Source organism: Phalangium opilio, unplaced genomic scaffold, assembly GCF_054372755.1.
Source record: "Phalangium opilio isolate 3A_F unplaced genomic scaffold, DU_Popi_V2 ptg000045l_1, whole genome shotgun sequence".
Lineage (NCBI taxonomy): Eukaryota > Metazoa > Arthropoda > Arachnida > Opiliones > Phalangiidae > Phalangium > Phalangium opilio.
This window is the reverse complement of record NW_028324168.1, coordinates 6824713-6852519: the sequence shown is the minus strand read 5'-3', so window position 1 is coordinate 6852519 and position 27807 is coordinate 6824713. Positions and strand designations below refer to the sequence as shown.

At 33.4% G+C, this 27807-nt stretch overlaps 3 protein-coding genes across 3 annotated transcripts; 1 reads left to right on the top strand and 2 right to left on the bottom strand.

The window, feature by feature from the left end:
• The first annotated feature begins 1469 nt into the window (after window positions 1–1469).
• LOC149677173 (bcl-2-related ovarian killer protein homolog B-like) lies at window positions 1470–12221 on the top strand. The gene is made up of 3 exons (XM_089838198.1): window positions 1470–2218; window positions 2438–2893; window positions 11064–12221. Exons 1-3 carry the CDS (start codon window positions 1916–1918, stop codon window positions 11181–11183), a joined length of 879 nt encoding a protein of 292 aa, XP_089694324.1. The 5' UTR covers window positions 1470–1915; the 3' UTR covers window positions 11184–12221.
• Window positions 12222–12223: 2 nt separating this feature from the next.
• Window positions 12224–24680, bottom strand: TM9SF2 (transmembrane 9 superfamily protein member 2). The gene is made up of 13 exons (XM_089838196.1): window positions 24456–24680; window positions 19948–20015; window positions 19278–19374; window positions 18931–19197; window positions 18511–18863; window positions 18184–18425; window positions 17972–18091; window positions 16583–16640; window positions 16321–16480; window positions 16073–16224; window positions 15390–15501; window positions 14858–15029; window positions 12224–13676 (listed from the first exon to the last, which is right to left on the bottom strand). The coding sequence occupies exons 1-13, from the start codon at window positions 24585–24587 to the stop codon at window positions 13609–13611; spliced, it is 2001 nt and encodes a 666-aa protein (XP_089694322.1). The 5' UTR covers window positions 24588–24680; the 3' UTR covers window positions 12224–13608.
• A 326-nt stretch (window positions 24681–25006) lies between these two features.
• LOC149677171 (ubiquitin-associated domain-containing protein 2-like) lies at window positions 25007–27713 on the bottom strand. The gene is made up of 7 exons (XM_089838190.1): window positions 27568–27713; window positions 27276–27406; window positions 27083–27202; window positions 26914–27017; window positions 25918–26332; window positions 25703–25859; window positions 25007–25616 (listed from the first exon to the last, which is right to left on the bottom strand). The coding sequence occupies exons 1-7, from the start codon at window positions 27605–27607 to the stop codon at window positions 25444–25446; spliced, it is 1140 nt and encodes a 379-aa protein (XP_089694316.1). The 5' UTR covers window positions 27608–27713; the 3' UTR covers window positions 25007–25443.
• Between the last annotated feature and the right edge of the window lie 94 nt (window positions 27714–27807).

Genomic DNA, 27807 nt, shown 5'->3' with positions numbered 1-27807 from the left:
AAAACATGCTAGGGGATAATTTCATCGGCTAGTATGAGGAAAATTTACAAGGGATGCTAAGACTATTTTAATTAATTTATTATAATACTTTATTATATATAGGAGGAAAGCCTCTACGACACGAGGAGTGAGGTCTATGAAAAATATATGCCTGAGGCGATACAAGTTTTGGGAGCGTAAAAGTTTATTTTTTCTTTCTTTACTTTTAGAACCATAAAATGTTATTATTTTAGGAAGTTTATAATATTAATTTTTTTACGAGATATAGGCCTAGGCATATCGGTTCTGCGTCCTTGGGGTGTTTTTACTGAAATGTAATGGATTTTTCGGTTTCCAGGATTCGCGGACAACAAAACATTCAAATATCGCATTCTTTTAAAAAGGATTCCAAAAGGACCAAAATCATTCGAGCGGCTAAAGCAATCTTTGCGCATTTGATTTTATTTGGGAAAAACTTTGAATAAATATTGATTTAACTCCGAGAAACTAAAATTTCGTCTTTTAAGCGACTTTTTCGTTTTTCCCCATGCTAAACTCAATTGGTTTTGAGTTAAAAATGGTGCTGTGCAAGCAGAATTCTATAGAAAAGGGGTACTCTGTGATGTATTTCAATTCGGTAACATTACAGAGGTTAATAAATCGACCCAAAATCGGTTAGGAAAACATTAGGCGCGAAATAATCCACGTGAAACTTATAGATCTTTCAGAATTTGGCGCGAAAAAAAAACTCCACGCGCTTAAATTCCAATTTCAAATTAGGCTTAACAATCATTCATTCATTTATTATGATTTTGAAATCCCGGTTGATACACGATGCCAGACTTTATCAAAACAATTTGATTTCATACGCACAAACACTAGTCTGATCAAGGGCACTTATTTGCCAAAAATAAATCCCTTCCAAATAATCCCCCAATAAGATAAGAAACCAGAATAACAGAATGATCTAGAACCATATTACATTGGTCAAAATAAATCACCTGAGGTACACAAGCACACACATGTTAGGTGATCTCTTATTTGAGACCTGTTTAAGCCTAAGGTAAAAAAAAAAATATTGTTGTCTGAAACAAGTCTAGAGATGGATCAAGAGGGGCTCACCACACTTAGATCCTATTCCCGACTTCGGAACAATCAATTCCATAAATAGTTCAGTACAATTTTAGGCAAGTATGAAGAGGTTTGTTTTAGGGGTGTATTTGGAGTAATCATCCCCTCGGATCAATTCAAACCCTACCCTACAGTTAAGCGCTCAGTCGTAAACCAACCATAGTTTGATTGCAAAGCTTTACCACGACTCAGGTAAATTTCTCCTGATTCTAGCTCAAACCAAAATAAGGTAAAAGAGAAGTAAGGTGCATGGAAAGCTGCACAGCTGCTGTGAAGTTTAGATAAAAGGTACGTTTTCCTCCGGCTTCGAACGCGTGCAGTTCAATCCTCGATCCCAAAAGGGGGCGTACTTTTCCCGCTTTATCGACCACGTGCCAAAGAGGGTAAAGCGAGCCAAGCTTCTAGTTGCGGACGACGGGCTTTACGTTGGCTAGTTTTAGTTTAAGGAAAGGTAGTAATAGTCAGAATAGAGACGCGCGCCGCGACGCACGGTTGGAGCAGACTCCAGTGTTTGTTCCCTTTTCAAGTTGAAGTTTGCGCGATCGGGTCTTTTGTTACCGTCACGAAAAAAGTCTAAGGCACTCGAAGAATCTTTAAGTAGAGTCTACGAAGACCCAGGGTGCAAAAATGTTTCATCACATACTTTGAAACAAGTTTTCAAAAACTTGCGGAGATAAAAAAAAACCTAAAGAAATCCGGTGGTAGACCCCGCCGGCTATAAAATTTTCTAAAAGATCCTCATCTTCAATCTATCCCAATTTATTTTTTCAACGAGCCATCTTCTCTCCCTTTATCGTCTCGAAAAATGACGACATTGCAAACTTATTCCAATTGCAACGGAAGGTCTTCGTCGGAGACATTGATAGTGCATTCGAGAAAGTTAAGTCTACCACCGTTAACGCGTCCTAGGTTGTCTCTGTCGAGTTACACGGAAAGCACCTTGGGTCAACACAGTCCAGGAGCAACCAGTAACGGTAGTTCATCGCCACAATTATTCTTGCAACAGACTAGAAAATTTAGCCAACTCGTGGCCGAAAAGATTCCGCGAACATGGAGAGTCGGAGGAAGTGTCGGAGATGCTTTCATGCATCAGGAGGTTGTGGACCAGGTAAGCTTTTACTTTTTGAAATTTGTTTGTAAATAATTAAACAGTTTCAAGAACGCAAAGTCGAAGTCCGGGGTTGAGGTTAAAAAAGTTGGTTAAAATTTAAATTGTTGAGTCGAGCTGATGGAAAACAGGCGATAGTGAAATTATAATTTTAACCAACATATTTTAATCTGTTCCTCTGAACGTAGCTCAATTTCTTCTATACCTATTGTCCCACAGGCGAAGAATTTGTGCGGACGATATTTAAGGACAAAACTACGTTCCTGCGCCGCAGCCAATAAGAAACTTGGTTTGCAAAGGTTAAGAAGCGTCAGTCGTTTAACGTCATCAAATCATCAAACTACAGTGTGCGCGGTAGGGGTGCAACTTAAACTATTGTGTCAACAACTAGAACGTGCCCATCCTAAATTGTATCATAGCGTTTTAGGCAACGTTGGACTCTGTAGTCTATCAAGCCCCGGTTCGGTTGATAATTTACTGCAAACGTTAGCGCGAGAGTTGTTTAGAAATGATATTACGTGGGGTAGGATTGTGGCACTGTTTGCCGTGACGGGAGCCCTAGCGTCCGACTGCGTCAGAGTGGGACATCCAGAGTACGTCCTAACTTTAGTCGAGAGTCTAGGGACATTCGTGGACAGGGATTTGGCCACTTGGATAACGCAACAAGGTGGATGGGTAAGTAACGTTTAGAGACGTAATTTGTGTTTATTTAGGTAATAGGGTTTTAGGGATTATTATGATAATGATGGAACAGTACCCTTTTATCCTAATTGCATTTCGATCTCCCTCTACGACGCCACGGTTTTCGATAAGCTAATTAGGAGGGCTAATTAGTACGAAGCTTTGGGTGAATCTTTTAACTATTATTTAAGGTTAAGAGTGTCTGGAATACGTCAATAGTTAATTGGAAAAGGGTTTGCGAAACGTATAAACTCGAACTCGCAGAATCGGAATCAATTCACTTAGCCTAAACGAGAAAACTTAAAACGTATCACTTCACTCTCCCTTTGAAAGCCCCACAGGCCAACATCTTACGCATTAAGAGAGTTTATTAGGTTACACCGCACCTAACGACATTTCTGTATAAAAATTATAGAGTCCAACAAAAGCTATTAAACTTGAAAGTTGCAAACACGCTCTTAAAAAAACAAGACACCATTTAAATTTTTAATCTCATTTTCACGCATTTCTCTAGAGGGAAGGCCGCCTTGACAAAATAACTTTTTGACAATTTAATGAGTACTGGGAGTCCAACTTCTTTAATTTAGAACTAAAGTTCAAAAACTAGTACGTGACTTGAGAGAATTTTAAACCTCAATCCCACGAAAAGTCGTTTTAAAATCTTTATCTCGCGTTGCTCAACAACAAATAACTAAAATAGAAAAATCCCTAGAGAGATGCGAGAAAAATAAATAAAACTGATCTTATATGCAAATTTTGTAAGACGATTCCGCAAAAACGTTATTTTAAATACCGTGTCTAAACTTTCAAATTTCTCTCCATAGGATTTATCGTAAGTTTATAAGATATGTTCCCCATAAGTATGACACTACCTATACAAGTTAGCAATGCAAGAGACTTACAGCTCGAGCTAGTTCGCGAACCACACTCGGATAATTTTGTAATACTTCCATCTAGTTCCTATTTAGTCTGTACAAAGCCTTTGACAGCGCCTCCCTCACCAGGAGTCGCTTTACCTCGAATCTATGACCTACCTCATTCACTTCATGACAAGCTCCAGTTTCTAAGTTACCAGTGACAAACTTATGGAACATATCTTATGAACTTGAGATTTATCTTACGTCGGAAGTTTCAAGTTTGGGGAAGATTTTATAATCTCAAAATCCAGCAAAATCAGGATTACGTGAGATTAAGGGGGTTTTTGGAAAATGCTAATGCGACGGCCGTTGCGACAACGTGTTTTAGATCCTCTATTTGAAATTCAATGCATTAGGAGGAGGAAATTACTAACATTATTAGGCTTGAAACAAGAGGAAACTAACTACAAAGCCAGTTTTAATGTGTATAGTAATAGTAGTTGTAGTTGTTTCATCTCTTTGAACGGATGGAGAGCCAATAATGATTGGGAATAATTAAATTACCGTAATTAGTGTTAAAGAATCGATGCTAGAGACTTCAATCAAAGGGAATATAACCTGTTATTTAGGTATGACAACAATAAAGTCTCTATATAGAAAGACAAGCATCAAAGGCACCCACTTTTAGGCCGCCATTTTTAAAGATGGCCACGGATTGGGAAAAAAAATATTTTTGTGTGAATAGGACTTAATTGTAAGGTCCCTGCAAAATTTCAGCCTTCCAGCTAAAGCGGTTTGGACTGGGCGTTCATTCAGTTATAACTTAACCTTCATGGCTAGTTTCTGAATAAGGTTACATTCCCTTTAATTTAAATGGGAGGTAAGTTTCTCCTGGAATTGAATTGATTTGAAGCTTCAGGCTAATTTAATAAATGAACCTGTCAATCAATGAATTTACCAATTTCCTATTAAAACCAGTTAAGTGTTCGATCAGATGTTTTACGTAGAAATATATTTCCCCATAATTCTCGCCATGGTTTTCACATTCTCTTTAAGAACAATTACTGTCTCCAAAAAATTCACTTATCAAAGGGGTAGCCATTCATCCTTTATTATGAAAGAGAAAACGATTTATATATTGTTCTTTTACTTTTGTTGGAGTTTTTCGACATAAAAGGGGAAACGCTGTTAATAGTCTTTTAGATCATTTACACTCCGTTGGGCCTCTCTCACTTTTGGGTCACTGGAAACGTTTTTATTTGCTTGACCGAGTTATACCTGCTTTCGTTGTGGACCTCCTCTTCCCTCCCCCTCTCCCCTTTCAGAATAAAAATAATAAAGTCCTTTTTAAGGACTTCCAAGTCAAAGAGAAATTAAGTTTCTTTTCAGTTCTTTCTTGATATTTTTAACCTTTGAATCAATATTGGTAAAAATCCTATTTTTAGACAAATATTGTTTTTTATTGAGTTGTTCCAAACGCAAGTAGACTCATAAATTCGTAAAGGAAATTGATTAGGGTCAGGTGATACTCGTAATTAAATTGGATTCATTTTTGGTTTATTTTCAATAACTGTTCATAATTTTCAAAAATAAAAAAGCCTATCCTGATTAACAGAAGATGAAGTTTTAGCATATTTTTGGTTTTGGTGAGTAGCCCTTGATTAAACCATATGTTTACAATAAATGCCACGTGATAAGTATGAAATTACCTATACTTCGTAACGCTAGAGACTTACAGCTCGAGCTAGTCCGAAAACAAGCGAGAATTTAAGTCCTACACTCGGTTTTGCAGGACCATTCCATCTAGTTCCTATTTAGTCTGTACTAAGCCTTTGATAGCGCCTCCCTCACCAGGTGTCTTCGCTTTACTTCGAATCTATGACCTACCTCACTCACTTCAATTCCAGCTCTCAATAACCAGTGGCAAACTTATGGAACATATCTTATGATCTAACTATATATTCATCCATATTTGAAGAACACTACCGAAAATAAACCTAAAACTTTTCACAACTAGTCATAGATTGATTACCCTACCCAATCCTCAGAAATATCTATCATAAGAGTTGATCTGAATTACGTTTTCGTGCGCTCAAAGATATATCACCGGTGTTTCTTCTTTGTAGAAAAACAAACCACAAAAGTTTCGATTCAAACTTTAAAAGTTATTAGAAATAAACCACTGGTCACGTTTTAAAACCTAATGGTTATATTCATGAAGAAACACTCAGTTTAAATAATCATGAGTGCATGCCACTTATATTATATTTGCTTATTTTCCATTGTGAAAGTCCGGCATAAAAGCCATACATCATTTTAAATCTATATTATTCGAAAAATTTCCGATTAGTATCCTACATTGTTGCGTATTCAACCAGAATGGAAATTGTAGAATATAAATTTCAAAAATTCCTAATTTTTCCGCTGGAAAAGAAATATTTGATAATCTGACCTACATAAAGCCACCGTCGCCGCGTACTTTTGATTTGGTAATGTTAAAGGGTTAAGATTAATTTATTAAAATAAAAAAAATTCGATAGGTATATCGAATCCCGATACAGTATATTCGCTTATCAAAATTGTCCCCAATTTTATTTGGAATTTTCATGAATTTTTTAATATAATAATAATAGAACCGGCCTTTTAAGGTTCAATCGCATCAATATATCTCTAATCAAAAATTTATAGATTTTTCTTTACCCTCCGATATTGTTTCTCAAGCAGACGACGTGTTTATGTTGCTAAGCCTATTTTTAAAATCTCCAATAATCTTAAAGAAACGTTAATAAACCGCGTGTTTTTGGTTTTGAGCAATATTTATGAGATTTAGGCCCAAACAAACCTCCCAATTCTATTGAAAGTACAATACAAAATAAAGGTCTCTGGAGTCCGCAGACACTCCTAAAATCTGAGTGACGGGGACCAGAAGAAAATATTTCTTCTGCGGGGACCCATTCTTTTGGGTGAACAAAAGCTGACTGTCTTTTTAAATTAAATTTTTCAGCCATTCTTTTAGGCGCCTTTTTCATCTCTTAAATATAAAAGTTGTCATTTCTTTTTAGGTAATAAATTGTGTATAAGGAAAGAATTAAGATTGGCATCCGCCCTTGTAAGCTCAAACAAAAAGAAAAGAAAGCTTCTATAGCGGCCCCAAATTAAAACGGCAGCGTATACTAACATAAAGCGCGCGCGCGCTAATTAAGTTTTATTAAAGTTAGGGACCTATTAAATTAGGAGGGCACAAAACTATGATAAATTAGTAACGTGTTTGAATAAACAAGTCGGCCGCACCTGTTCAGTTTAGTTCTAATGAGCTTTCTTACGGGGGGGGGGGGCATTGAAGCATTTTTTACGGGTTGGGAATTTAAAGGGGCAATAAACTATCATTCTCTAATAGACCTAGCCTAGATCGTTTTCGCTGTTTCTCTCTCTCTCGGTTTTAACTTGTCAGGCCCTCTGTGAGCTAAGTTAGTCAAGTACTGATCTTGGATCACAAACTGCCTGTGGCAAACACTGAGGTGACAACGACAGATTGAAAGCGTCGTGTCATTAAACCTTTACGCATATACAATCCCTTTAATATAATGTATCTAAAAACGAAACAGGTGTACAAGTTTCTAACCATTAAGCTTTCAAAGCATACGCTTTTGGGAGAACTAACTGAAATAGGCCTAAGGCCTACTACACTAGAGACTCAAATGACGTAGCATTACTAGCATACCTTTATAATGTAGTTAAATATTTTTCCTCCCTAGGTAATTTAGTGAGAGAGAGAGGAAAAATGATTGCCCCAACTTGCGTTCTGACGTCATTCGAAACGAAAATGGCTCTATCATAAAAATATATAGATATGTTTTTTCTTCAGTGGCCAAACCTTAAATATATTTCCGCAAAACCTTCAAAAAGGTTTTTTTATTTTTTTTTTTACAAACGTTACTTGATGCGAAGAAAAACGGTTTTTCCTTAAAATCCCTATAGACCTTAGTGAGTTAGGATTGAAGTAACAAGATGACCAATGTGTTAATGGTCACGCAAAAACTAGCTACATCGTAGAACTCAAAATACATTTCCCATACAACCCACTGCACTTCTACTTCCAACCATCTTTCTTGGAAAAACACCCTGTACATGAACTAAGACGCAAACCCGTTCGATTTCGGCCCCCAAAATCATCTGCAGAACCGAAAATCATCTGCTGGAGGGAAGAAAGAATTCCTGGGGCTTATAAATCAAAAAAGCGTGAAACAACTTTCGCCCCCGTGTCAATTTTGCTATTCTTCCGGAATGAACCATATATGTAGCGTGCGTGCAGTTTCGAATAAGCACTTTCAAACTGCTTTCAAATGATAATAGAAGTATTTCACATTTGAAAAATTTGCACTGTGTGCATAGCTAAGCCTAAAAGAATACAGAAGGTCATAGGTCAAGGCATTCAATGGATGGATATTGAGTGTGTCCAATTGAGTTTGGGAAGAATTTTGCCTTTAGGGAATTCTTATTCAAACAGAAATACGTCCATTTCCAAAAATTGCAAATTACCCTTGATTATATTGAAAATTGGGGTAAAGTTTGTCGAATTTCCAATGTCAATCGATATCGAATAGAAAATAAACAAAAAGATTTGAAAGTAGCTGGTGTATGTGTGTGTGAAAAGAGATTTCATCCGAAGATCGGATTGAACTGTCAGATAAAGGTTTCCTTTTTCTATCTTTACCCCTTTTTCCCTTTCGACTACATTATCATTTCAACTAGTTTCAACTCTTTAAAGCTTCTCATACAGTTTTTTCCCTGATTTTATTTGAAAAAGGAGAGAGAGTGTGTAGTACTAAAGATATATTTTTTTGATCGAATTTCGTACCAAAAATAGGCTTAGATTAAATCAATATAGGCCCTATATAAAAAAGCCCAAAGCTTTCTATCCGAACTTAAAAAGTTCTAATGACCTACCATTTTTCTTCGGGACTGGTAACGGGTGTGGGTAGAAAAACGAACACCAGTAGCTACAGCTAGGCCTAACCGTATGGTTTTTTGGATATTGATTATTTTCGTTCAAAAAATAAGGGAGAATAAAACTCGCTACAGTGTTGCCTGATTGATTATTTATTTATTTATGAGAGTTTGGTCAAAGTTCAGTTTAAACCAGTTGCAACAGAAAAATAATGGTTAGTGTGCAGACAAGTGTTGCTTGTCATTTGGGACAATAAAACTCGCTACAGTGTTGCCCGATTTATTATTTATGAGAGTTTGATCAAAGTTCAGTTTAAACCAGTTCCAACAGTAAAATCAGTGTGTAGACAAGTGTTGCCTGTCATTTGGGAGTCCCTTTAGTACAAACGTAACATTTCTTGGTTCTTTAACTTCTTTCTCTTAAAGCTCAAAGGTTCGGGTAACAGTACAGTCTCTCTTTAAAGTGTCTGTCACACGCTAAATAAATAATCTTAGACCCGGCCATGAATGAAGATATCACCGTCACTTTAACCAATAAAAACAAGACTCCATTCTATCCCCTATTGTTATGGCAGTCACAAAGCACGGAAAGTATCGTAACAAGGTTTGATGACCATTGCCGAGGATCGTATCTCTTGGACACTCGAGTGTTTTTCTGCCCCAAAAGTACTAAAGTGGCAATATAGAGAGAGAGAGAGAGAGAAAATAAAGGACCTCCTAGCTCTTGTTACGTCTAACCAAGCTTGAATCCTTGACGATTTTTGTCGTTATAAAAATACCATAAAATTGGGTAAGGGGCGCTTGGGGGGAAGGGTGTATATCCTGGTGGGGCTCTGTTTCTCATTACAGATACGGGGCACGTGCCCCCTAAGGAGAAAACGGAAAGAAACTTCGATCGAAACAGCCCATGCAACACCGACATCATCCTCTCCTCTGCAGTATCGATTTTGCTCCAAATAAAACTTGGGGTATACTTCACTATAGTTCTTTGGGCTCTTGGGCACCCCTCACTTATTCCCAGCCCAAGGTTCGCGCCACTCAACCCAGCCCATCCCTTTTTCTGATTAAGTCTATATAAACAGAAAAAGGCATATACACCTATTCACTGCCTCAAAGGGCTTTTAGACAGGTGAAAGAATACAAAAAAAATATCATTATAATAGGAAACAAGATGGATCGAAACATGTAACAAAGACATTGTTTGCATACTACCGCTGTAAAGGCAAAAAGTGCCTAACCATTTCTTTTAAAAACTCAATACGATTACTAGTTACGTTTGCAACAATTATATTTGCATCGGGAAGTATATAAAATGTTTCATATTCCCTTACTTAAAAACACGTAACTCGAAACAATTTTTGGATAGGGGACAGTGGTTTTGCTTGGGGTTAATTTTTAAGTTAACTTAGACTTTCTCTATAAGAAAAAAAAAATTAATTGCGAACGAGTTAAATCGCACCAAACTCGTTTAATTTATTCAATTTTAAATGGGCGCTTATTATTTACGCTTTCGCCTCAAATTTATTTAAAAAAAAAGGTTTATTTTTTATTTTTTTGGGGGGAAATCCTGTTAAGGGCTATTTTTGATTTTACTATAAGATAAATAATAGGCATAAATTATTTACAGAACGTGATGGTGACGCACGAGCGCTTTTGGGGGTTTAAATAACCCTAATTTAAAAATATATTCTGTTTGAAAGTTCCATAAATAATATTAATATTACCCATGTTTGATTTTTATATATTATATTAAATAAAGAAAGCTGTTCAAAGTTTTCCTTTCAAAACAAATAATTTTTCACTCGTCAATAATTAACTTCACCAAGGTCAATATTTTAAAATATTTTTACCTCAGTTAGACTTAGCTACTAAATAAGAGGGTAATTGAAGTTTGTTTCCCAACCTTTTAAAGGGAATATAAACACCCTGTATTTCAATAACTGTAAAGTGGCACTAAAGTTACGTTAACAAAGAAATGTAAACGTAACCAGTGTTAACTCACCAACCTATTGTTTCAATTTACTTCACACTCCCTTTAAATAGCAAATTATACCCGCCAAAATTTCCACCCCACGAGATGGTTTCCCAACCCTTTAAAGGAAATATAAACACCCTGTATTTAAATAACTGTAAAGTGGCACTATGTTTACGTTAACAAAGGAATGTAAACGTAACTAGTGTTAACTTACCAACCTATTGTTTCAATTTAATTCACACTCCCTTTAAATAGCAAATTATACCCGCCAAAATTTCCATCCACCCCACGTGATTACTTTCCTAGTGAATTTTCCTTATTAATTAAATACCTTTAATAAATCTAATTATTTTATTTTTTCTCTCTCTCTTATCTATTTGAACAGGTGGTTTTGTTATCTCAATGCAACAGGACAACGTGGGATTGGACAAGCGTTTTTATCCTGTTAGTGGCACTATCCTTCCCGGTTATAATAATTAGTTTAGTATGGAAGCATACCACGTAAAGTAATTAATGAAAAATTTAATTAATCAATCAAAAGAAGAAGAAGAAAAAAAAATCTAGTATTTTGTTTTGTCAATCAATCTTAAAAGTTCCTTATTACGTTTTTCGTTGCCGATATTTTTAATTAACTTTATAATATAAACAACAACGAAGAAGGAAAAATATTCTATGCAATGTGTTAAGCTTAATAATTATGATTAAGTTTCGAAATAAATAATTATCTTCGAAGAAATTACGAATCGATGTTTTACGATTGTAATCCGAACCCTTTTTCTAACCCTAAAATGATGTCCCAACAACAGAAGTAACGTGAACTGACTAAAAGTATGGAATAAGGCTTAAGTAACGTTAAGCCTTGGCGCAAAAAAAAAGGCTCACAAAGTTGCAACAGGGATAGATTTAATTTTAATAGTAGGAATGGAGAACAGAGTAATCTGGGCGGGCGTCAAAGTTCCGGACCCCCTTCCACGGGAGGGAGGGGTATGAAAGAAGAGGCGGGTCATAGCGGCAGCGGTAAAAGGAATTACGTATTTTTAGCGTCCCCGTCAGAAATGTCATCAATACGTAGTTTAAGTGAGCCAATAAGATAATTTAAACTTTTCGTTACGTGTTGGAGGGAGGGGCTCTATACTAGGACTGAAGTAAATACTAACCGTTCTTCATTCCTACTTCCAAAATTAAATCTATCCCTGGTTGCAATCAAAACCAAAACCCCGACTCATCTGACATTAAACTTAATTCGTGGAAGACAAGGCTTAACTTAGGCCTTTGCGAGTCTTACCCCGTAGTAAAGTGAAATAAAGTAGCCATTTACGAATAATATTTGAACAAATATGCATGACGTTTCTGATATGCAAAAGCCAGCCACAAGAAACTAAACTAACCATTCATACTTTTAGTTTGTCCACCAACACTTCCGACCTTACCTTTTACCAATGCCAAAAAAAAAACAAAATGTTAACTGCAATCCCAAAAAAACTACGTCAACTATAAGATTATTTTGTAAAAATATATAATAAAAAAACGTATACAAACTTTACGTCAGTTGAAAAAATGCTTATTTCATTTAATTATATCGGAAAAAAAAAGAAATAAGTGTTTTCTTATTTACAACACTCAATAAAATTAGTGAAATGTTTTAGTTTTAGTTTCGCATTTAACAAGAAAAAAAAATATAGTAAATTGGGGTGAAGAGAAAGGGGGGGGTTAGAGAAAGAAAATTGGGTGAATAGGGTAATTAAACGAACGGTCTTACTTTATGGGGTTAATCAAAATCTTATTTTAATTAATACTACCCGGGTCGGTCGGTTCTCAAGTGAAAAAAAAAGGCATTTCACAATTTATACATATATATATACCTATTCCCTCCGATTAATTTTAATTACTTACTTTTATCTTTTAATATTAAAAAGTAAAAACTAACCCCCCCCCCCCTTTTATTGAGAAAAATTCGTGTCGACTAGAAATTTTTTTTTTCTTTACACTTTTTATTTTATTTTAATTGTTTAGTTGTAATTATCGCGATTAGGATATAGGAGAAAATGCTAATTTGAAAAATTTTAGTTCTATGGCCAAATCAATTAATTAATTTATTAATTAAAATAAATTAATTTGCTTTTACTCAGTCCTGACGTCATTTTAAATATTTAATTAGGAGGAGATCGAATTTTTTTATTTAAATATAAAATTAACTTAATTAAGTATAATTAAATAACTTTAGAAGTATATTAACTTGAAGTTTAAAAGTATCCCTAGCCTGTGATTGTTAATTATAATTAACAAAAATGCTTCAAATAGCACTGCAATGCAAACTTTGCAAAGTGTACTAGGATACTTTTAACTTCATATTATGTACTTCGGGTTTACTACAAGGCCTAAGTCAAGAAGGTATGCATGTATTTATGAAGGCAATAACAACAGATTAACTAACAAAAACAGAGCATAAATAAAGGGATATTTGTATGTATTAAACTTGAGGGGGTGATATTTAATAATTAATTAATTAATTAAACTATAGTTAAGTGTTACCGGTACTCGTGGGTCTCTTTTTTAAAACACTATAGCTATAATATTTTGTAAATTATTTGTTACGATTCAAGCCTTATATACTAAATGTTGCGCTTGCTTTTTATGTCAACTTTCGTTTTGCAAAAAAAGTATATTTTCAATTGTTTTCACCCCAAAAAATTGAAGTATTTAAGGATCTAAACTTTAATTTACATTTTCCGTTAACAGGAAAATTTATATTTGCAAAAAAATAATAATAATAATAAAAAAAAAGGAAATTTTATCACGAAAGGCTGAAAAATATGGCCCCCTAATTCTTCAAAAAAGTAGGCCTGAATTAGTTGTTCTATATAAAAAAGGTGGTTTCCCTTTTTTTTTTTTTTTCATTTTACGTGTCACAAATTATATTATAACTGCACTTAATCCACTTTAACTACGCTGTATATTTTACGTACGAACCAGAAACAGGCGAAGAAGCCAACGGTTCCTTTAAAGACAAATTGGGAATATTCCTATTACTTGCTTTCCAAATTAAGAACTAATTTTGTTTTAAAAAGCACACCAGACCAAATACTGAAGCTAATTATTTTTGTGATAGTGGCGGGATTAAAAAAGGGCGCCAAAATAGTGCGGGGATTAAAAAAGCGCGCCAAAATAGTGCGGGGATTAAAAAAGCGCGCCAAAATAGTGTGGGAATTAAAAAGGGCGCCAAAATAGTGTGGGGATTGAAAAAGGGCGCCAAAATAGTGTGGGGATTGAAAAAGGGCGCCAAAATAGTGTGGGAATTAAAAAGGGCGCCAAAATAGTGTGGGAATTAAAAAGGGCGCCAAAATAGTGTGGGAATTAAAAAGGGCGCCAAAATAGTGTGGGGATTGAAAAAGGGCGCCAAAATAGTGTGGGGATTGAAAAAGGGCGCCAAAATAGTGTGGGGATTGAAAAAGGGCGCCAAAATAGTGTGGGGATTGAAAAAGGGCGCCAAAATAGTGCTGGGATTGAAAAAGGGCGCCAAAATAGTGCGGGGATTAAAAAAGGGCGCCAAAATAGTGCTGGGATTGAAAAAGGGCGCCAAAATAGTGCTGGGATTGAAAAAGGGCGCCAAAATAGTGCTGGGATTGAAAAAGGGCGCCAAAATAGTGCGGGAATTAAAAATGGGCGCCAAAATAGTGCGGGAATTAAAAAAGGGCGCCAAAATAGTGCGGGAATTAAAAAAGGGCGCCAAAATAGTGCGGGAATTAAAAAAGGGCGCCAAAATAGTGCGGGAATTAAAAAAGGGCGCCAAAATAGTGCGGGAATTAAAAAGGGCGCCAAAATAGTGTGGGGTTATTAAAAAAAGGCGCCAAAATCAGTGCCAGGCTTAAAAAAAGCGCCAAAATAGTGAGAGGCTTAAAAAAAGCGCCAAAATAGTGAGAGGCTTTAAAAACTGGCGCCCAATAGTGAGGGGTTAAATAAAAATGCTGCAAAAATCCTAGGCTCAAAAATGCGCCATAGTGAAAGGCTTAAAACTGATCCCATAGTATTAAGCCTAAAGATTGCGCAACATAATCACCCCCAAAATAAATAAAGGTACTTTAAAATGAAACCATAGCCAAGCAAGCCTTGGGAGATTTTAGCCACGTGGCACAAATGCAAAAAAATGAACAAGGCTTAAATAATAAAAGAAGGTCCTACCAGTTAGAAGAAAGAAGAGGAACACCATGATGAAAGTGTAGCCAAAGTATAAAAACGTCGAAGTTGCGCCACTGATGTGTAATTTAGTGAAAAAGTAATGCACACAATAGATGAACAGGTAGAATGCTGTAAATCCACTCGTCAAGAAGGAACGCCACCACCAATGGTAATCCTATTCAAACAAACAGTTTCTTTCTTTATTAGAAAACAACATTTGATTATCACTTCCAATGGCCATAATGTTGTACATAAATGCTAAGACCAAAATCAACCGAAACTAAAACTAACAATCAAAGATAAAATTGTAAGCCTTGGTTCAAGTTGCTAAGCCTACCGGAGCCTACTCTCAAAAACAAAGATAAGCCTTGGTTTGAACTGAAGGAAATGATATAACGATTTCAATTATAATAATCTTAATAATTAATTAAAGTTAATTTTACTTAGATTTAATTTTAATTTAAACAACTTAAGCCTAATTTTTACCGAGAAAAGCAAACAAAAAAAAAAAACAAAGAACATAAGGTTTTCTTACCTCCGCACAAAGATGAAAATAGCACAGAAGGATGGTGGTTTCAGAACAGGTGATGACCAAAATGGTGAACACCAGAAACAAGAATCCAAACATGTAGTACATTTGGTTCGACCTGATGGGCAAACATTTCAACCAACCTCATTAGGCCTAACTAAAATTTATCTATTAAAAGGCTCAATTCTTGGTCCCAAAAACCACGTGACAGTTCAAAATTCCCGGTTTCTAACCCTAATCCCCAGAGTTCTGGGCCACTAGAAGTCGACTTATAATAACAATGGCGCGAAATAAAAAAATTCCCTTCCACAAGATGACGCTAAATACAAAATGGGCGCGAAATCCCAAAATTCCCCCACTAGATGTCGCCACATGTCATATAAAATAACCGGGGGGGGGGGGAAATACCGATTACGGAAATGTAATAAACTTATAATAATAAAAACTAGATGTCGCCACATGCCATATAAAATGAGCGCAAAATTTCAAAATTCCCGCCCATTAGATGTCGCCACGTGTCATATAAAATGAGCGCGACTGCTCGAGATTCCAAAATTTCCACCCACTAGATGTCGCCACATGCCATATAAAATTAGCGGGAAATTCGAAAATTCCCGCCCAATAGATGTCGCCACGTGTCATATCAAATAAGCGCTAAATTTGAACGTTGAATTAAAGTTTAAACTTACCAAATGCTATTGAGAATGAAGAAAAGCTGGATAAAGATACAACCAAAGGGTAAAATTCCGCCCATAATGATGCCAGGAATTGGTTGAGTGTAAATAGATTGGTCAGGAATTTGACGGGGGATTTGATTAGTTCTAACTGGATGTTCAATCACCTTTAAAAACAAAAATAATTTATGATTATTATTCAATAATTTTGATAATAATTAATTAATGAATTAATGAATAATATAAGATATAAATTAATTTACCCTCTTTTTAAATCCAAAATAGGCTCCAACAAAAGTTAATGGCAATGATATGCCAAACCAGAGTGAGAGGAGAGCCAAGAGAGTGGTAAAGGGAATTGCCGCTGAGCTGTCTTTGGCCCATAATAGGATGTTTAGGACAAAAAACAGACAAAATACGATGCTAAAAAGAATGACAAATAAAATTAAAAATTATTAAAATCATTTTAGCCTATTTTTCATTAATTAATGGGTTCAAAGGTTACTGGACTCTTTTTTAACTTACCTAGGGCAGAATAAAGCTGTCAAAAGAACATTGCACTTCCACTTTTCACCGCCAAAACCTTAAAAATAAAATAAATTAAATAATTAATTAATAAAAAAATTATAATAATTAAAAAATTAAATAATTAATTAATAAAAAAATTATAATAATTAAAAAATTAATTAATTAATAAAAAATATTATAATAATTAAAAAATTAAATAATTAATTAATAAAAAAAATTATAATAATTAAAAAATTAAATAATTAATTAATAAAAAAATTATAATAATTAAAAAATTAAATAATTAATTAATAAAAAAAATTATAATAATTAAAAAATAGGGGTGTGCGGGTAGTGATTTTTCCATTTCGAATCGGGTTCGGGTAATCAAAAATATTGTTATCGGGTATCAGGGCGGGTACCCGAATTTTTGTCGGGTATTCGGGTAATTAGGCTTAGCCGAAAAATGGTTGTCGGGTAATAGTCGGGTATTAAAAGTTAGACGAATAGTTATCAGGGGTGGGTACCCAAAATGTTTTGCCTGGTATTAGGGTAATTAGGCTTAAATAAATACATATTTCCTTCAAAAATTCCCTTTAGTACACTATTCTTACAGTTATATCTCAATCCTGGGTTATTCAATGTATGATCTTTCTTAATTTCTTTCTTTTTGATGCTTTCTTTAACTTCTGGTTCCGCTTTCACCTTCTTAACCCTTAGTCTTATTTCAACACAGAATACTGGCAATGGGATGATATAGGTGTGTCGCGCTGCGTGCGGTGATTCTAGTCTGTCTCAGAAAGAAACTACCACAGAACGCATACCTTATGTGAACTAAATTTCACCTTGAAACAGTGTTTCATGGAATTTCGTCATTCTTAAAATTTCAAAGGGTGGTCCCCTTTCACTTCATATTCCTATTTTTCTACCCGCGAATAACCCGACAACCAGTTTCAGCTTGTCACGAGTAATGGGGGGGGGATTATTTTTACTACCCGAGTAGTTTCGAATAGTTGGAAAATTCATTTTCGGGTATCGGGGCGGGTACCCGACCCGATACCCGAACGGGTAATCTTCGGGTATCGGGTACCCGCACACCCCTATTAAAAAATTAAATAATTAATAAAAAAATTATAATAATTAAAAAATTAAATAATTAATAAAAAAATTATAATAATTAAAAAATTAAATAATTAATTAATAAAAAAAAATTATAATAATTAAAAAATTAAATAATTAATTAATAAAAAAAATTATAATAATTAAAAAATTAAATAATTAATTAATAAAAAATAAATTATAATAATTAAAAAATTAAATAATTAATTAATAAAAAAATTATAATAATTAAAAAATTAAATAATTAATTAATAAAAAAATTATAATAATTAAAAAATTAAAATATACTTTTATATATGCGGGCTGAAACATATCCTGCAGGTGTTCCCAGACAAACATAAAGTACCATAGCACATGTCATTAATGCACCACGATTTGCTGGTGACAAAAATCCAAGACAAGCAAAAACTAAAAAAAAAAAAAAAAAGATTAAATTACAATTATTAATATTAATATTCTTAATTCAAACATTATAATTAATTAATATAATTTAAACTTACAGAGAGTAATGACAGTCATGAATAAAACTTGAGATCCACTTCCTAACAAAACTGAAAGTATCATTCCCTTTCTAGGTGGACGGAAAACATCTCCATGGACTAATTTCCATCCAAATTCTTCTTGGGCATCATCCCCGGTATCAATTTGATTATAACGGGCAATATCCTTGTGAAGTGTACGTAGCAGAATCATAGCAACCATTCCAGTTAAGAACAAGACAATTACCAGAGAGTTTAAAATACTAAAAAAAGAATTAGTTTATTTTTATTAATTTAATAATTTTAATTTTCAATTAAAAATTCCTATAAAACTAATTAAAAACTTACCTAAACCATTGAATATTTGTATGAGGCATTGAATCCAATATATAATCCCACCGAGAGGACCATTTAACTCTATTGTCCTCTTCAAAATTGATAGAATAAGTGTATGTTATATTTAAAGTCTTCATATCAGCGGGGAATTTCTCGGGGATTTCCATCGGAGCTTGTTTAACATTGCAAGAATTCAAATTTGTGGGATCAGTTTTTAAACTGTAAGGAGCGACTTTAACAGCCACTATTCTTCCACCAGATTCCCCAAAATATTGACCCCAAGTTTCATCTTTTCCACTGTGATAAACCACATTGATGTGAATGTGGTTGAAAATGTAATAAGTTTCTGGTTTTTTATACGCAGGCTTTAGAAACAATGTTATGAATGTTAAATTTCATCATATATATTGTTTTAAATGGCAATAAACTTACACTTATTGCGCAAGCATCCTTTTGAATGCCTGCAACATTAACATAACATCCCATAGGGAATCCGGGAACGCAATATTTGCCATTTAAGACATTTTCGCTCACAGGGTAACACCAAGTTACGGGCATATTATCAACAATCCAATGATGTTGATAATTTCTTAACATGCCTTTTTTAAGAGTGTTTAACTTTTCAACATGATCTTTTACTGAGAGATCATAGTTTTTTGTGCATAAAACTTTGCATTGTTCATTTTTAAGGAAACTGATCTATTTTTTTTTTTTTAACAAAAGATGTTAATGTTAAGACTGATATTTTTCATAATAAAATTTTAAATAAGGTTTCAAACCTTATATGCTGAAGGTCTAATACGTTCCCCAAATACAACCTGACCCAAATTTTCAACTGGTGAATCATTTTCATTTGAAGGTAGACAAAAATCAAAGCTAACATAATAAAACATATAATACTTAGATATGGTTAATTAATTTTAAGTGATAAGCATGGTTTATGTATTAAAGATACATTAATATCTAATAAGAATGCCCATTTTAAACTACATTAATATCTAATAAGAATGTAGAAACCTAGGTATTTTACCCCACATTTAAACTATGGTTAATTTTAATGTGATAAGTCTGGTTTATGTTTTAAATATACATTAATATCTATTAATAATGTAGAAACCTAGGTATTTTACCCCATTTTAAACTATGGTTAATTTTAATTTAAACTATGGTTAATTTTAATGTGATAAGCCTGATTTATGTATTAAATATACATTAATATCTAATAAGAATGTAGAAACCTAGGTATTTTACCCCATTTTAAACTATGGTTAATTTTAATTTAAACTATGGTTAATTTTAATGTGATAAGTCTGGTTTATGTATTAAATATACATTAATATCTAATAATAATATAGAAACCTAGGTATTTTACCCCATGTTAAACTAAAAACATTATCATAATACTATAAAATGTCAACAAAACGAAATATAAAAAAACTTAGTACTTACTGATGGTATTCAAATGGTAGAACACTTTCTTCAGAATCCAACTTGTTTACGTACAATAAAACGTCAGACTGTCAATTTAGATAATAAAACGAGGTTATTATACACAGAATTGTCATAATATAATACATTTACAGAGATTTATAACTAGTGAAACGGCCGCCACTTTTTTACAGAATTACAGAATGTGCCTACAAGTGCCCTCAGTATGAAAACTACTATAGCAGAAGTTTTATAGAAAAAGACTTATATTTAAGTTAATTACCGGTGAAACTGGTTCAAATTGCATATATATAATAACTAAACTATGATCTATATTATAAACCATTTTAAAACTTAATTCCGAACTAATTTACTTGAATTTAAGGGTGACTACAACTTACTATTTTACAGAAAATGCTTATATTTAAGTTAATTACGGGTCAAATTAATTCAAATTTACTATACATAATCAGAAACGTGTTTGGTTTAATATACACTACTTAAATAGTTAATAACTAGCTATTATCTCACTTAAATTCGGGGTGTCTACAACACACTATTTTACAGAAAATGCTTATATTTAAGTTAATTACGGGTCAAATTAATTCAAATTTACTATACATAATCAGAAACGTGTTTGGTTTAATATACACTACTTAAATAGTTAATAACTAGCTATTTTCTCACTTAAATTCAGGGTGTCTACAACACACTATTTTACAGAAAATGAATTATTTTATTTAATTACGGGTCAAATTAATTCAAATTTACTATACATAATCAGAAACGTGTTTGGTTTAATATACACTACTGAAATAGATAATAACTAGCTATTATCTCACTTAAATTCAGGGTGTCTACAACACACTATTTTACAGATTCATGGGTGCCTCCAAATATACTATTTTACAGAAAATGCTTATATTTAAGTTAATTACCAATCAAATTATTTCAAATTACCTACATCTACTAAGAATATTACGCTCTATAATATAAACGCGTTTAAAAATTTATTTCTACCAAATATACTTAAATTTAAGGGTGCTTACAGATTTTGTACTCGGGAAAAGATGACTTACAGGAGGCACTATTTTACAGAAAATGCTTATATTTAAGTTAATTACGGGTCAAATTAATTCAAATTTACTATACATAATCAGAAACGTGTTTGGTTTAATATACACTACTTAAATAGTTAATAACTAGCTATTATCTCACTTAAATTCGGGGTGTCTACAACACACTATTTTACAGAAAATGCGTATATTTAAGTTAATTACGGGTCAAATTATTTCAAATTTGCTATACATAATCAGAAACGTGTTTGGTTTAATATACACTACTTAAATAGTTAATAACTAGCTATTTTCTCACTTAAATTCAGGGTGCCTACAACACATTATTTTACAGATTCGTGGGTGCCTCCAAATATACTATTTTACAGAAAATGCGATTATTTAAGTTAATTACGAGTAGCAATCATACTTAAACTGAGGAAGGCAACAAGACTTTCGTAATCTTGTCTACTGGGGTAAGAATTTTACCAAAATGTGAATATTTATTTATTTAATATTTAAGTTAATTAAGTATGAAATTAAATCCAACTTGGATTATAATGCTATTTGAGTGTGATGTTCAAATTAAACACTATAAAAAGTAAATTGTGCCAATTAAACTTACGGTAAGGGTGCCTTCAAAATATTGCTAAAGGAAAACCACGGCCACAGCGGTTTGAACTGTCCAAAATGCTTTTATTTAACATAACTATTAAAGTAATGAAATTTAATTTGTTAATGTGTCATATGAATGTGGTGCTCAATTTAAACGCAATTTAATGTTAATTGCGAGCAATTATTCTCAAATATAAGTTGCCTACAACTTACATAATACAATTTTACATAACCTGGGTGCCTACGAGACACAATTTTACCTAAACGCTATCATTTAACTTAATTTTGGATGGAATTCGATCTAAGTTGGTACATATACATTTGAGATTGCGCTGATTAATTTAAACGCGACTTAAAATTAATTCTGAGCAATTATTTTCAAATAAATGGTGCCTACAACTTTTGAATTTTACATAACCTGCGTGCCTACAAGACACTATTTTACCAAAACGCTTTCATTTCACTTAATTTGGATGGAATTCAATCTAAGTTGGTACATATACATTTATGATTGCGCTGATTAATTTAAACGCGATTTAAAGTTAATTCTGAGCAATTATTCTCAAATATAAGTGGCCTACAAATTTTGAATTTTACATAACCTGGGTGTCTACAACTTTTGAATTTTACATAACCTGGGTGCCTACAAGACACTATTTTATCAGAACGCTTTCATTTAACTTAATTTTGGATGGAATTCAATCTAAGTTGGTACATATATATTTCAGATTGCGATGATTAATTTAAAGGCAACACAGTTTCTCGATGCAACTACCCTTTTTGAAACACTCTGTATAAATTAACGTAATAATTTTTGTAAGTTTTGTTAATGGTTTTGATGTTATTTTATCAATTTAAAACAACAGCACTCTTCCGTTTTGAACTATTAAATTATTAAATAACAAAAGAATTAACACAACAGTTATCCAGGAAAAAATTGGTGTGATGGGTTATATTGGAGAAATTTGATCACATTAAAATTTATTAAATATGACGCAAAGCAATAGGACTAGGGCGCTTACTAGACCCAAAAGCTATCATCTGTGTGGGCTAATTATTTTTGGATTACATGATATGGGGTATACAAGTTTCTAGTACCCCTAGCACGTGACGTGATTTATTAATGGCCCCTCGACAACTATGCGTTTTACAAGTTACGAGTCTAAGAAGGAAAGGCGCGGGGTAAAACTCTGCCTTCCATCTCGCTTTTTAGCCCCACCGCTGTGGGTGTTTTGGATCTGAGAGTGCACAAACACAGCACTAGAGCAACTCTCTTGTATCTCCGGATACTTAGGGTTGCCTACCCCCTTTTCCCGTCGAAAGGGTGTATTGTCTATCGCGCTTTGTAAAACGCATAGTTGTCGAGGGGCCTTTAATAAATCACGTCACGTGCTAGGGGTACTAGTAACTTGTATACCCCATATCATGTAATCCAAAAATAATTAGCCCACACAGATGATAGCTTTTGGGTCTAGTAAGCGCCCTAGTCCTATTGTTTTGCGTCATATTTAATAAATTTTAATGTGATCAAATTTCCTGTAAAATAGTATATTTGGAGGCACCCATGAATCTGTAAAATAGTGTGTTGTAGACACCCTGAATTTAAGTGAGATAATAGCTAGTTATTAACTATTTAAGTAGTGTATATTAAACCAAACACGTTTCTGATTATGTATAGTAAATTTGAATTAATTTGACCCGTAATTAACTTAAATAATCGCATTTTCTGTAAAATAGTGCCTCCTGTAAGTCATCTTTTCCCGAGTACAAAATCTGTATGCACCCTTAAATTTAAGTATATTTCATAGAAATTAATTTTTAAACGCGTTTATATTATAGAGCGTAATATTCTTAGTAGATGTAGGTAATTTGAATTAATTTGACCCGTAATTAACTTAAATTTAAGCATTTTCTGTAAAATAGTGCCTCCTGTAAGTCATCTTTTCCCGAGTACAAAATCTGTAAGCACCCTTAAATTTAAGTATATTTGGTAGAAATAAATTTTTAAACGCGTTTATATTATAGAGCGTAATATTCTTAGTAGATGTAGGTAATTTGAATTAATTTGATCGGTAATTAACTTAAATATAAGCATTTTCTGTAAAATAGTATATTTGGAGGCACCCATGAATCTGTAAAATAGTGTGTTGTAGACACCCCGAATTTAAGTGAGAAAATAGCTAGTTATTAACTATTTAAGTAGTGTATATTAAACCAAACACGTTTCTGATTATGTATAGTAAATTTGAATTAATTTGACCCGTAATTAACTTAAATAATTCATTTTCTGTAAAATAGTGTGTTGTAGACACCCTGAATTTAAGTGAGAAAATAGCTAGTTATTAACTATTTAAGTAGTGTATATTAAACCAAACACGTTTCTGATTATGTATAGTAAATTTGAATTAATTTGACCCGTAATTAACTCAAATATAAGCATTTTCTGTAAAATAGTAAGTTGTAGTCACCCTTAAATTCAAGTAAATTAGTTCGGAATTAAGTTTTAAAATGGTTTATAATATAGATCATAGTTTACTTATTATATATATGCAATTTTGAACCAGTTTCACCGGTAATTAACTTAAATATAAGTCTTTTTCTATAAAACTACTGCTATAGTAGTTTTCCTACTGAGGGCACTTGTAGGCACTTTCTGTAATTCTGTAAAAAAGTGGCGGCCTAGTGAAACCGTGTACGGTGAACAAACGAAATAAAAAAGCAGTCAAAACTAATTTTTTGGGAACCCAACTTACCCAAGTCGGTAGACCTAAGCCTACTTCACATTCAAAAACATACAAAAAATTTTCAGAAGCCGAGGCTTAAGAATAGAATCGTCATCACACACACACAGCAACTCACCTTGCATCCTTGAGTTACTTTTGACTCGACACAAAAATTAACTGGCGCCAAACCAGGTAAATAAAAGGCGTAACTACAACTTAAAAGTGTTAAAATAATAACAAGATTGTTCGTTAAGCCGCGGTTAATCATTTTCAATTAATTATTCCAAGTTTCGAAACCAAATTTGCGGCGACACGTCGTCCACCGTCGTACACTCCGACACTCGTGAGAATGACGTAAAATCTGCGAAAATCCGAGATGGCAGTCCAAAAGTTCGTTCAGGGGCGTGTACAAAATAATTCGGTAGGTTACCGGTTCAATAATAAACACTGAATTTGGGATCTAGCAGATTTTTAGATACCTTGCACTGAACGCAGCGAGGTGTAGTAGCGTTCTCTTGTTGATTTTGACGGGCGTTTCTGTACCAATTTCATTTTCATTCAAGTTTGTTGTAGGACATTAGGCGCAATTGTAGAAGTTTTCTACAACAGTATTAAAATCGAAGATGATACTGAAAATAAAAGTTACCTTTTTTTTCCCTTCAGTTTAAAAAAATAAATTAGAATAAATACGTTAATAAAACCACTGTTTTATTAATAATATTTAAAACAAAATCTGCATAAACTACATTTCAGAATTATGAAAAAAACCAAAAAAAAAAAAAATACATATTTTCAAGAAATTTTTACAGAGTTGATGGGCCTCATTTTGATGATATTATTTTTATTATTTAACAATATTGAAATTTTATACAAAAATTTAAAATTGATTGTATTAATTATCTGTTTTATGTAATAGACATTAATTAAAAACTAATTACATAGATTTTTTTTTACATAGCTAGGCCAACATTTAAGCCTACTATCAAATAATTTAAAGGGTTTTCTTTTCTCTTAAGACGTGCAGTTCCATCCATCTTATATTAAAAGCTTCAATATATTTTTTTTTTCTTTTTTTTGCACATTTTCAGGAGGAAGGTTTTAATTATTAATTAACGAAAGCCTACTTAACTCTCATTAAGTAAAATGCTGGTTGCAATATTAATATCATTATTTGAATTCCTCAAAGCCCTAACTACATTTTGCCTATCAAAACCCATCTCAACAAGAGTTTGAACCTGTTCTTCGGGGATCGGAGTAGATTCACTCTCAATGTTGTTGCCATTAACATTTTCATTAACTAATTAAATCAAATTAAATTAATTAATCCCCTAGTTGTAAAAGAAATAAAAGAAAAGAAAAAAGTGATTAAAAATTAAACGATACCAGTTTCTTCCGTGTTTGGATGATTATTTCTCCGTCTAAAATTAAAAGCATTCTCCCAAGCTTCTCTATTACGTAAATCTCCCATAAAACTGTTTCCTCTATTCACTCCAGCAGCAGGAACTAACCGCTCAGCGTAACCTTGAGCCATATGCATCCTCTGCAATTTAAACAGCGTTCAAAGTTACATCCTAACGTTGCAAAATTGTAATGTATACCTGTTGACTAGCTCTGTCTCTAGCCTCTCTAGCTCTCGAAAGCCAAGCTTGTTGCTCCAAAATCTCCATTTGTTGTTGCCTCTGAATATCAAGAGTGGCTCCCATGGGTACAATTCCTTCTTGAGGAGGGGAAGACTGCGTAATCCACCCTAAGGTAGCATCGGCAAATTTGGCCACAAATGATGGAAACCTAATAAAATCTCGAACTCTACAAAAGTTCCATCTGCAGATTATTCCGGCTAATAAGCAGCAGAATCCAGATAACATAGATTCGCGACTAGCACTGATCATCTGAAGACCCAAGAGGTACGTTAATGTTTTCCCTGTTACCGGGAAAACACCCATTATGTGGGTTTGGGCCACTCTTGGAATGTCCAAGAAATAGTTTATAAATAATGGAAAGACTATTCCAAACCTGTATAAATTTAATTTAACCAAAATTAAATATTATTTACACCTAAACACTTGTTAAAGGGAGGGTGAAGTGGAAAATCAAGTGATTTTTTATCGATTCTTCTACTAATTATAAGACCAGTCTGCATAGTGAAACATTCAGGAAATACCAGCTCCGAATGATTTTAAAATTATTTCAAATTAGGTTCAGATTTAAAGGATAATTTTAAACAAGGACTTCCGACCAATCACGTAACGCCCTGCCTTTTTATTAACAAAATTCTCGTGGCACGTTCCATGTTGAATGAAATTTTGTGCGAGATTTGATAAAATTAGGCGCGCTATATGACAATCGTGGCGCGAGACATGGAACGTGCCACGAGAATTTTGTTAACAAAAAGGCAGGGCGTTACGTGATTGGTCGGAGGGGCTTATTTAAAATTATCCTTAAAATCTGAACCTAATTTGAACTAATTTTAAAATCATTCGGAGTTTGTATTTCCTGAATGTTTCACTATGCAGAATGGTCTTAAAATTGGTAGAAGAATCCATAAAAAATCACTTGATTTTCTACTTCACCCTCCCTTTAAAAGTAACACTTACGGTCCTGTTGGAAGTTGCACGATATTTATGTCAATTTGCCTCAAAAAGTAAACAGCTGTTAACTCAAGCATTGTGCTAACTGTGCAAGCAGCTAATAGGTATGACTAGAATGTAATAGTTAATTAGTTTTCTTGGTTTTTATACACATAATCACAGCTAATTAACCTACAGCAAATTTCAAAGACCCAAACCGTCTTTCAAATATTCTGAAGTAATAGATAAGCAAGCATCCGCATACTAAATCTTTTGTGTCAAGAAATGTGGCTTTGGATGTAATGACTCTCCATATCTTTGTATGACAGCGCAACGAATATTATGCCGTAATTTCGCAGAAAACAACATTGAAAGAAGTTGTGACTTACCTCAAATTTGTTGTAAATATCAGGTATGTTATAAACAACATAATGTTTAGCGTGAGCCCATAATGGTACATTTAAGGCACAAGATGTAAGAAACATGCAGCCTAAAATGCCTTTAGAAACAGGAGCTTTATCTATAAATACAAAATAACTAATAAGCTCATAATTTTAACTTGTGACTGATAAATAATGACAATGAAGTTTAGTGAATAAACTTATATTAAGACATTAGACAATGGAAAATGACCAAGGCTTAGCAATAATTTCCAAAATAGACAAATATAACGTTACTTACAAAAGCCTGTTGTGCTGTACTGTGACAAAATTGCAGCCATTGTTCTTTAAAATTAACACGTTAATGAAAATCGTTAAAAATTTACTAAATATTAATTAAACTGCAAATGATGATAGCTGCAATCCGACATTATAATCAGTTTACAATTTACTTCTGACGTCATCATGAAAGGCGCTGAACATCAGCGCTCATTCATCTGTCAAAATTACCCGCGAATTTCAAAAGACACGTGCGTTATAT

What these genes read in the sequence shown, in the direction of transcription:
- LOC149677171 (XM_089838190.1), bottom strand. Translation starts at nt 27,607, where the DNA reads ATGGCTGCAATTTTGTCACAGTACAGCACAACAGGCTTTT. An exon ending in GTACAGCACAACAGGCTTTT is followed by an intron (nt 27,407 to 27,567) that starts GTAAGTAACGTT and finishes TTGTATTTATAG; the next exon opens with ATAAAGCTCCTGTTTCTAAA. An exon ending in ATATTTACAACAAATTTGAG is followed by an intron (nt 27,203 to 27,275) that starts GTAAGTCACAAC and finishes TGTCATACAAAG; the next exon opens with ATATGGAGAGTCATTACATC.
- LOC149677173 (XM_089838198.1), top strand. Translation starts at nt 1,916, where the DNA reads ATGACGACATTGCAAACTTATTCCAATTGCAACGGAAGGTCTTCGTCG. An exon ending in ATCAGGAGGTTGTGGACCAG is followed by an intron (nt 2,219 to 2,437) that starts GTAAGCTTTTAC and finishes ATTGTCCCACAG; the next exon opens with GCGAAGAATTTGTGCGGACG. An exon ending in TAACGCAACAAGGTGGATGG is followed by an intron (nt 2,894 to 11,063) that starts GTAAGTAACGTT and finishes CTATTTGAACAG; the next exon opens with GTGGTTTTGTTATCTCAATG.
- TM9SF2 (XM_089838196.1), bottom strand. Translation starts at nt 24,587, where the DNA reads ATGATTAACCGCGGCTTAACGAACAATCTTGTTATTATTTTAACACTT. An exon ending in ACAAATATTCAATGGTTTAG is followed by an intron (nt 18,426 to 18,510) that starts GTAAGTTTTTAA and finishes TTCTTTTTTTAG; the next exon opens with TATTTTAAACTCTCTGGTAA. An exon ending in CCTCTTCTTTCTTCTAACTG is followed by an intron (nt 13,677 to 14,857) that starts GTAGGACCTTCT and finishes TTGTCTTTAAAG; the next exon opens with GAACCGTTGGCTTCTTCGCC.